At 37.5% G+C, this 10,848-nt stretch overlaps 2 protein-coding genes across 5 annotated transcripts; one reads left to right on the top strand and one right to left on the bottom strand.

The window, feature by feature from the left end:
- Positions 1-1,132: 1,132 nt before the first annotated feature.
- LOC106779024 (U-box domain-containing protein 19-like) lies at positions 1,133-3,967 on the top strand. The gene has a single exon (XM_014667049.2). It carries the CDS (start codon positions 1,345-1,347, stop codon positions 3,511-3,513), a length of 2,169 nt encoding a protein of 722 aa, XP_014522535.2. The 5' UTR covers positions 1,133-1,344; the 3' UTR covers positions 3,514-3,967.
- Positions 3,968-4,889: 922 nt separating this feature from the next.
- LOC106779023 (RNA-binding protein 25) lies at positions 4,890-10,848 on the bottom strand. Of its 4 annotated transcripts, XM_014667047.2 has the most exons (8): positions 10,234-10,374; positions 9,792-9,872; positions 8,798-9,576; positions 8,307-8,459; positions 7,520-7,925; positions 6,721-7,386; positions 6,051-6,640; positions 4,890-5,413 (listed from the first exon to the last, which is right to left on the bottom strand). In XM_014667047.2, the coding sequence occupies exons 3-8, from the start codon at positions 9,020-9,022 to the stop codon at positions 5,162-5,164; spliced, it is 2,292 nt and encodes a 763-aa protein (XP_014522533.1). In that variant the 5' UTR covers positions 9,023-9,576; positions 9,792-9,872; positions 10,234-10,374; the 3' UTR covers positions 4,890-5,161. The 4 variants fall into 4 exon arrangements, with proteins under 4 accessions (XP_014522533.1, XP_022632114.1, XP_014522530.1 ...); XM_022776393.1 differs by lacking the exon at positions 9,792-9,872 and having other exon boundaries at positions 8,798-9,075; positions 10,234-10,848; XM_014667044.2 differs by lacking the exon at positions 9,792-9,872 and having other exon boundaries at positions 8,798-9,054; positions 10,234-10,848.

The following is a 10,848-nucleotide window of genomic DNA, read 5'->3' as shown; positions in this document are numbered from 1 at the left end:
ATGTCAATTGAAAGTACATTTCACATGAAAATAATTAACATAATAAATTTTAAAAAATTATATTTTTAATATTTGATGACTAAAATAAATTAAAATTTCGAAAATTAACAAATTTTAATTATATCAAAATTTAAAAATTTTAAAACATATTTAAATTATATATTTTTATTATGATATAATAAAACGAGAAGCAAGATATTTTACAAATAATTCTTTATCGAGTTATGCTACTCAATCTCCTCCAACACTGTACTTCTTTTTTCCTCATTAATTAGCTTAATTCGTTTCTACGGGCATATAAAACTCTTTTTTTCATGAAATAAAAATATGATCAAATAAATATCCTTTAACACAATTCTATCTAGATATGGGCTTTCGATCCAAAAAAATAAGACCTATTGGACGCTACCCAAACATAAGACAGATGCAATTTAAAAAATATAATTAACCTTTTCATAAATTAAAATCAACATACGCAGCTAAAATTATAAGAATTTAAAATTTTAAAAATAAATTATTTTTAATTTTTGTTTACTAGAAGAAAAAATTAGAAAGTTTGACTAGAAAATAGATAGAATAACTTAACTTAAATCCAAATAATGGCCAACCGAAGCCGCAATTTTTATTTAGGTTTAATGTTTCAATAGGTCCTATTTTCGTACAGAATTTCAAATAGGTCCCTTTCTTTTTCGGCGTCTCAATTAAGTCCTTATTTTTGTAAAATTGAACTAAATAGGACCTTTCCGTCAAATTGAGATGACGCCATTAGGAAGGGTATGCTGACAGTGTAGTTTTTTATTACGTGGCATTAAAAACGTGACTGAATTGTATTTTTTTATTCTTGAATTGAAACATGAAATATACAAAATATACTTCACTTTTTAATTTAAAAATTAAAAAAATACAATTCAGTCACATTTTCAATGCCACATAATAAAAAACTACACGGTTAATATACCCTTCTTAACGGCGTCATCTCAATTTGACGGAAAGACCCTATTTGATTCAATTTTAAGAAAATAAGGACTTGATTGAGACGCCGAAAAAGAAAAGGACTTATTTGAAATTTTTGACGAAAATAGGGACCTATTGAGACATTAAACCTTTTATTTATTTACTTAAAAAATAAGGCTCAACGCTGAACTTATAGTGGCTGTCGGCTCCATCTTTCCAAGCACCTTCAAAAGCACGTTCGCTTTCCACTTCTCACGCGCCACGCGTCACTCTCTCAAACACTTTCTCTCCATGGATCCACATAACCCCACGTGTCCCTGCATTAAAATCCCAAAACTCACAAACATCGAATCATATCTCGACGCGTGTCCCACTTTTCAGTTCCTATAAATGTCCCAAACACGTCGTGATGAAATCCAATCAAAACAAATCAAAATACCATATTATCCAAACACAAAAGTCAACGCAAACCTTTCCATGATCCGAAACATAAGCCAGTCGGGTCGCCGGATACTAACTTTCCCGGCGGTTCATCCATGCGAAAGCATCGCTCCCTCTACCCTTCTCCCTTCACTCATCACTCTCTGCAAAGCTATCTCCTCTTTCCAGCACAGGTTATCGTGTTTTCCTTGCAACAAGCGAAACGCGAGAAACGCTATTCGTTTGACCCATCTTCTCCAACCTTTCCTTCATGAAATCCGAGACTGTCATTCGGGTCTTCCTGATCCTGCAACTCTGAGCCTCTCCGAGCTCCATTTAACCTTCCAGAAGCTTCTTTTCCTTCTTGAAGATCTCTCCCGCGAAGGTGCCAAGCTTTACATATTGATGGAATCGGATCGGGTTGCCACTCAATTTCGGGTCATATCAAGATCCATAGCCACTGCTTTAGACGTTTTCCCTTTCGGTTCTGTGGAGATCTCTGAGGAAACCAAAGAGCATGCTTTGCTGCTGAACGTACAAGCCAGGAAGGGCAGGTTTGAATTTGAGGAAGAAGATAAACGGGTTGTGATGAGTGTTGTGTCGAGTTTGACCCGGTTTGAGAACCAGGTTCCTCCGGATGAGGGTGATCTGAGGTGGGTCATTGAGTATATTGGGGTTAAAGGGTGGAATGAGTGTAACAAAGAGGTGAAGTTTTTGGAGGGAGAAATTGGGTTTAAGGGCTCCGATGAGAAGAGGAACAAGGTGACACTTTTGAGTAGTTTGGTGGGGTTCATGAGTTATTGTAGATGCCTTGTAATGGAGGTTGTTGACTGTGAAGAGAGTAACAAAAAAATTGAGGGAAGGAGAGAAAATAGAATTGAAAGTGAGATTGATCTGAGTTTAAGTTGTCTTAACCCGGATGATTTTCGATGTCCAATCTCTTTGGAACTGATGAGTGATCCAGTGACAATAGAGACAGGTCATACGTATGATCGTTCTTCAATTCTGAAGTGGTTCAGAAGTGGAAACTTGACGTGTCCTAACACAGCTAAAAGGCTTATAACCACTGAAATGGTTCCAAACTTAGTGCTTCGGAAGTTGATTCAGCAGTATTGCTATGCAAATGACATAAGCATTCCCTTTGTTGATTTGGGTCGTAGGAATCGTGAGGGTACTACGAGAGTGGAGCCTGAGAGTGTAGCAGCAGAGGGAGCGATGAGAATGTTGGCTAGTTTTCTGAAAGGCAAGATTGAGAATGGAAGTGGGGAAGAGATGAATAGAGGTGCATTAGAAATAAGGCTTATTTCAAAAACAAGCGTTTTCAATAGGTCTTGTTTGGTGGAAGCTGGTTTGGTTCCTCTTTTGTTGAGGTTGTTGTCATCGATGGATTCGTTGACTCAAGAGAATGCTGCAGCAGCCCTTCTAAACCTCTCAAAATGTGCAAAGAGTAGAAGTGTGATGGTTGAGAAAAGGGGGTTGGAATTAATTGTTGGGGTTTTAAAGAAGGGTGTGAAGATGGAAGCTCGCCAGCATGCTGCTGCTGTGTTGTTTTACCTTAGTGCTGAGTATGGGAATCTGATAGGAAAGGAGGCAGAAGCAATTCCAGCATTGATAAGGCTTATCAAAGATGGGTCTTATCGAAGCAAGAAAAATGGGTTGGTTGCAATATTTGGTCTTCTTAAGCACGCTGAAAATCATAGGAGGGTGATCGAAGGTGGAGCAGTTCCTTTGCTAGTTGGTATATTGAAAGGATCTGAAAATGAAGACCTAATCACAGATTCTCTGGCAGTTCTAGCAACTCTAGCAGAGAAGAGAGAGGGAATGTTTGCAATTATTGAGGAAGAGGGTTTGCATGTAGCTGTTGAAATTTTGAGTTGTTCATCTTCGAGGGTGGGAAGGGAGCATTGTGTGGGCTTGTTGCTTTCTTTGTCACTAAATGGTGGAGAGGAAGTGGTTGGTTATTTAGTGAAGAGTCCTTCTCTTATGGGATCATTGTATTCCCAACTAAGTGAAGGCACATCTCGAGCAAGGAAGAAAGCAAGTGCTCTCATTAGGATCCTCCATGATTTTTATGAAAGGAGGTCCTCTGGCTTTAAGATTTCACTTATTCCGCAAGAACAGTTCATTCATGTTAGGTAACCCAGTATTTTTTGTTCACCTGGGCATTCTTTATTTGTTTGGAATTGTAGATACCGTTGTATAAATCTGCTTCTTTTTTATTTTGTACTCAATATTATTGGCTCAAGTTTTAAAGAGCTAATAATTTTATCGGCTTCTGCTTTGCACTTGTACAAATTACTGTACTTCACTGATTTGTATTAATTGATTAAGAGTTTATCATGTTTATTAATCAGGAATAAATTCGGCTTTGCCTCTTTCTTTTTTTCTTGTCTCCAAGACTTTATGATTTATGAGCCTTTGTTTCTTTCTCCTGGTATACTGCCCTGCAGCTGCGAGGGTGGAGATGCAACTAAAGTTTGGGTTTGCTTTTGCTGATTTAAGCTGAAAAGGAGAAAAAGATTGTTGGTCAGCATTGTTACTCTTTTCTTGTAATTTGATTATAGATGAATCTTTTTTTTTCTTAATTTAAAAATTAATTATAAATAAACAATAAAAAAAATAATTAAAATTATTTCACTTTTTCACTCTTTATTTTTTTTTTCTATTTACTCCTTCACTTTCCCTCAAAGAGAATATGCTCACTTTTTCTAACTTCAAGTGAAAATGCTTTTTTAAAATCCAGCAAAGCTGACCTTTTTCTTAGCAAATAATTAATTTACTCACTGATATAGAAAGTTACAAGTACTTTTTAACCTTTGTTTTTGCCGAGCAGTTAGATCTTTAACACGAAGAATTAAATTCAATAATAAATATTAAATTCGAAACTTACTATCTTATATATATCATATGACCGACGTGGACAGAGAGATATTCTGGGACTGGGGAATTTTTGTCTTCCATCCTTATTGAATAAGAAATTGGGCGCCAACAATTCCAAAATTTAGAACAAATTAGGAATAGGAAATCTACTTTTTCACTGTAACACGAACAGAAATTTGACATGTAATAATCATACTTAACTAAATTAAGCAAGATAAAATTTGGGAACAAAAAGTTGTGTATTTAGTTGACAAAACTCAATGGCTAATTTGAAATCTATACATAAAAATTGGAAACATCATAATCTTAAAGCAAAAACTTTTTTTTCCGACAGCATTCTTGAGTGTTAAAATTAGAAATTCAGCCACATTACATCGTCTATCAATATAACAAATACAAGTAGATATTTCACTTGTCCTTTTGACAAATCCAGCCCGGGAGCAACTACAAATCAAAAATTACTTCCCAACAGAATTTTGGTTCTCTTTTTTACTGTGACAATGTAAACACTGGACTTTCAAGAATCATGATATTCATTCAATAGATCAAGGCTGCAAGCTGATAAAAAAGTAAATTGCACTTCCTACTGAACCGGTACGTGAGACCAACAGAAGAAAAGTCACATAACACGAAAGTAAAGGTGAAGTATTCTTTTTGACTTATTTGCTAGGAAAAGAAAGCACAAGTCCAGGATGATTATAGAAAAAGTTCAAAGTTCTAAACTATTCACATGACAAAAATTGCCACCAGATTCTCATGGATGACAGGTTTATCCGAATAACTACTTGAATGTTGAAGCAATTTTACGATAATGCAGCCATTTTACAATTTAGGGTAAAGCCATGTCAAGGGTCATGGTATCAATCCAATAGAAAAAGTGACGAAACAACATACAACAACTGAAAAATCATGATTTTGACCTCAGAGCTAGACCTGTCTCTACCTTCTTTATTTCAAAGATAAGCATCCTCCACATCTTCAGAACGAACATTTCAGCCTCTTCGTCCAAAATAATCTGAAGACGCTCAAGCATTTGGGATGCTTTCACATGTTCTTGTGTACTAGAAACAATATAATCTATCAATGTAGTCTCTTCTTCCCCCAAAAACTCTTTGATTTTCTTTGAAATCCACGGTCTCATTCTTTCATGTAGTTGATGCTGAAAATGAGCATAATATAAAAATAAAAATTTAGAGCACCATTTTCTACCTTTCAGACTGCACAAACCCAAAAAATCAAAAAACATTTATAAACAATAGTAGTTTATACATAAACAACTGTAGTGCAAGAACAGTTCCACTCATTGAGCACGAAAGAAGCAATTTTTAAAAATACAAAAATATAAAGCTTAATTACGTTCCCAAAAAGGTGAGAAGGTCCCTATCTAGCATCCTTTCATTTTTATATTTTTGTTACTGTAAATCTCAAAATGTACAATCCTTTGCAAAAGGACACGTTTTTCTAGGCTCCCAGAAGAGTTCCTTCCACACACATATATTACAATGCTTCAACCTTACAGGATTACAGCTAATGGCCCCAAAAAAGTGATCAAGGTATAGACTCCTCAAATTTCTGTTGTTTTTCTAGGTTCCTAGAACAGTTCCTCCCATACACAACTACTACAATGCCTCAAACTTTTGGTCAACAACCTTTAACAATTACACTAACGCACAAAAAGATGATAGAGGTAGACTAGTCTGGCTCACAAGGCAAATGAATACAGATAAGCCAACTCTTTTTTGTTAGTTCAAAATCAAATAATTACAAATCAAAATCTGCAAATTAGTATCACATACCTTATCATATACTGCCCAGTCTATCTCATACGAGAACAACTCCTCCTTGGTCTTCGGTATCATATCAATCAATTGTTTAGCATCCAAAAGCCTCTTGTTATCAGAAGTCTTAAGTTTCTCTGATCCATGATCTCGATCCCTGTCACGTTCAGGAATTCTCTCCTTGTTTTCATCTCTGTTGTGAGTACCATCTTCATCATTTCTGTCCCTATCACGGTGGTTAGACTTATCATTTGAACGCCTACTTCTATCCCGTTCTCCATCCAGCTTATCTTCCTTGAAATTTGTACTGGATATACGCTTTGCAAATTCGGCCGCAGCAGCCAAATTTGGTGGTGTTGGACCAGGCACTGTAGGTTGAACAGCCTGCAATTCTTCAGTTGAGTAATCAATTGGAACCAATGGCCTCATTTTTTTGTCCTTGTGTGCTTCATCATCCTCCTCTTCATGGAAAACAGAAGGCACAGTTGTTCTTTTCCCTGAACCAACTAGGCCAAATCCCAATTTTTTTGTAGGAGCATTACCTTGTGTATCAGTTGGAGTAACTATAGTTAATTCATCACTGGTGACATTTAGTACATTCCCATCACCTGTCATTTCAAAGAATACTACTTTTAATAGCATGAAAGAGAGACAAGAAATCACAATTGTGAATACTTATGAAAATTACCAGTATGATCTTCACGACTATAATCAGCTACAGTATCTTGTTCAGTAACATTGCTTTTGACTTCATTAGTAACCTCTTCAGTAATCATATTTTCATTACCACCATTTACCACATGCTCAGTTAATAGTTTTAAAGCATCGCTTTGCCGCTTTTGTTCCTCCTCAGCCTTCTTCTTAGCCTCAGCAATTTCTTCCTCTTCCTTTAGTTTGTCAAGCATGTCATCTTCCTTCTCACGCAACCTCTTCTTCCTCTTCTCCTCTATCGCACTTCTACGCCACCTCTTCCTAGAATCTTCATCCTCATCCTCTTCATCATAAAGTATCTCCTTTCTCCTTTTACGTTCCCTTTCCTTCTCCTTCTCTTTTTCATATTGGCGCTCTTTCTCTTTCTCTCGTTCTCTATACTCCCATTCCTTCAAATATGCTTCATATTGACGTTCAGCCTCCTCAATTCTTCGTCTTTGTTCCCTTTCTTTCCGAACACGTTCCCGCTCTGCTTCTCTCTCATATCTTTCAAGTTCTCTTTCCTTTTCTCGTTTTAATTCCCTATCTCGGTCCCTCTCTCTGCTTTTTCTGTCATGCCTTCTATCAGGGCTTTCAGACCTATCCCGTTCACTGCTAGGTTTATCACTGTTTGTCTCTTTCTCACTTTTATTTTCAGCAGATTCTACACAATTTCAAAAGAAAAGTTTCAGAATAATAAATTGACAAATAAAAGAGATAAAGGTGTCCTGACAATAAAATATAGCCCTTTTGTGTCTACAGTCAACAGAGAATAGATACACAAATTTTTCCCTCACCATTCTTCTCTGTATCAACAGAATCTCCCTCTCTTGTTTTAACAGGTTGTTCTGAGGTTAAATTCACAGAACCATCACCACTTCGCTGTGCAGGTGGTGGAGGCAAAGGTCTTGTCTTCAACCTTTCCTCTATCATCTTTGTGATTTTTTCTAAAGCCTCACGATCCCCTTCTCTATCTTCATCAGTGACAATCCCAAAGTTTGTCACATCATGTTCCTTATTTACTGATTCACTGTCCACTTTATTTGAGGATTCTTTCTCAGCCTTTATACCCTCATTTGCATTAGAAGTTTGTTCGCCTTCATCTTTTTCAACTACTCCTGCCTGACTTTCCTTGTTCAAGTTCTCAGCTTTTTTCTGAACATACCGCTCTAGGTGTTCTTTCATGGCTTGATTCACGTTGACCTGTTAAAAAATATATAATACATGGTTAAGATCGTTAATTGTACAAGGGAAACAATGTAATGTGGCAGCATAACTTTTAATATAAGAATTACGTCTTATTCAAATAAATTTATGCACTTTACTTGGAAAAATGCAGATGCAATGCAATACTACATACAATAATAGAGCTCAACACACATGGCATGCACCAAACAGATATTTCAAAAACATAACCAGTTGAATAGCCCTTAAAAATAGAAGTGAGACTCACAAGTCTGTGTAGAACCCATCGTGTCAATGGATTTAAAGAAACCACTACATAAATACAAAGGAAGTACCAATCTATTTTGTTTGCACGTCAGTGGCAAACTTAATATAGACGTAGTCAAAGATGAGACATACCTTCAGTTCTTGCCCGTCAATATTCAATTTAGTAAGGAGTCGCAAGGCACGGAGAACCCCTTCTGCAGACTCAAACTCATAAAACCCAAAACTGGTAGGAGTTCCAGTGGATAAATCTTGAGGACGTTTCCAGGTCTTGATAGTTCCACATAACTTAAAGGAAATAAAAGAATCAGTATGTTTATAAATTATACATGAGGTTCTAAGACACCTATTGTCTAGTACATATGAAAAAAATGCTGGGAAGAGAATAATAGAGAAAAGTTTTCTTTTTTAAATTAAAAGACATGCTAAAAAGTTTATACTAACTAGACAGTGTTAATAAAAGGACAGATAAAAAAGAAAACCACAAAACTAAGTTGATTTAGTGTTTTCTCAAAGCCGAAATTAGCTTCTGAAAAAGCCCTAAAAATGTTGCATGACAGAAACACTTGTCCTAAATACCCAAACCCTGCTCCCACCCAAGTAAAGAACAAACTTAAAAAATTTACTTGAAGGAGAGAGAGCATGAACTCATTTTCCACAGTTGATGCAATCTTGCCAATGTAAACCGTGTTTTGAGGCTTCTCAGCTGGGGTAGCACTAGGGGCTACCATAGGTCTGACAACAGGAGGAATAATTGGGCGAACAGTAGGGATCCCTGCTACAGGTGGACGTGATATTGGAGGTATGTTAACTGCTCCAGGAGGGCGTGGAGGAAAGACAGGACGAATCATAGTTCCATAAGGAGGGGGATAACGAGGAATTCCTGTACAGAGTAGAAAAACATCTATGCAAATATATTAGAGCAGATTATGAATGAATATGTATGCACCATAAACAAATCAGTATAACACTAAAGATATATGCCAGAAAAAAATGTGACAAGAACAATGGAATGATGTTACCACACATCAAAAGCATAACAGAGATGGCAGCACAGCCAACAATCACCAGCTGAAATGACAACCTGAAGAGAATAATAACAAATTCTATCGAGTTTGAAATTCACACAATGTGTTAAAAGTGCTTACCTTTGTCTGACAACTTGAAACATAGCAGGCTTCTCAAACTATCCCATCCACCAATAGCAAATAGTAACTTGCATAATCTTATGGTACGTATGGTTTAATAAGAAGAAATTTTAGTTGAATTATATGTTCTTTTTTATACAGCAGCATGCCTTGCAGCATAAAAAATTAAATGAAACTGCAATAGAGAGAAAAGATTGCAATACCTCATGACACAAGGCCAACGTGTGCATTCATTCAGTTGCAAACATTGTCGGTTTCTGGAATTCATAAAGCCATTGAAGGGAAAGTACTCTTATAACTAGCAGAAAGTGGCCTACTAAAACGAGAGCACGACACAACCATACATTATTTATATCGACAAAAGAACAATCACTCTTTCATTTATTTTTTTGTCAGCAATGCTCCGCATAATCTTCATTTCCAATTCCATAAAAGACAAGACAAACTAGAGACCGGGCAAATATGTGCATACCAAAAAATGAGTTGTTTGTAGAGAGGTGTCTTTAAGCAATATGAAGCCCTCCAACCTTTCTCAATGAATTCAATCAAGACACTGTAGGAGAAAACATCCTGTCAACGATACCCCTTATCTAACCATTAAGAACTCTCTCAAATCTCTCCAAACCACTCTTCCAAAACAAACACTCCCCCCTCATAAAAACCATAACAGCTATGCTATCCAGAGCTGCCTTCTACAGTCAGCACTCACCACACACACTCACTCAATAATAACAGTCTTCAAACATTTCACAGCTAATAATAACCATCACGACAGGTTGAAAATTGATAAGTATAATTCCAAATTCATAAAACATTGAGACAACCATCGAACCAGCGCTATATTAAAGTAAATCAAATTAAATGCAAATTCACCGAAACAAAAGGAACAAGGAATAATTGAATGAATGACCCACCCGCGGGAGTTACAGTCGGAGCTGGAGCGTAACCGTTAGGGATCGGAGAGAATGGTCGCATGGCAGGGTTGCCAGGTTGAACCTGGTATGACATCATCGGCTGCATCGGCTGCGGCGCGGCGGCGCTGGCCACGCCAGGAGGCGGAACGGCAGGGTTTTGGTACACAGGGTGGGGCGCCGGGACGGGGGAGAATTGCGGCACCTGCGGAGCAAGCGGGCGGAATGAGGGAGGGAGAACGCCAGGGACCTGCGGCGTAGTGCCGGCCTGAAAGAGTAGTGCGGGCGGTGGAGGGAGCAGCGTTGGATTGGGATTAGGGTTTGCAGCTAGGGTCGTAGATGAAGGTGGTGTTGAAGATTGGGGGAGTGGATCGGGTGGGTTGGGAAGTGCGGATTCGGAGGGTTGAGGATTGGGAGGTAGGGTCGCGGGGGAAGAGGCGGAATCCGCCATGGAACAAGAAAACCAGTTTCGAGTTTCTGGATTTGTTTGTGAGAGTGAAAATTGACCTCTTAGTGTTTGTGTTTTTGTCTGTGTGCCCTAAAAAAATATGACGCAATACAATGGAATACACTATACACAAGTTCTCTCTTTCGGATCAAAAATTGTCATGATTTGAG

This window comes from Vigna radiata, unplaced genomic scaffold (genome assembly GCF_000741045.1).
Source record: "Vigna radiata var. radiata cultivar VC1973A unplaced genomic scaffold, Vradiata_ver6 scaffold_293, whole genome shotgun sequence".
In the NCBI taxonomy this organism is placed as follows: domain Eukaryota; kingdom Viridiplantae; phylum Streptophyta; class Magnoliopsida; order Fabales; family Fabaceae; genus Vigna; species Vigna radiata.
This window is presented reverse-complemented; position numbering and strand designations above follow the sequence as displayed.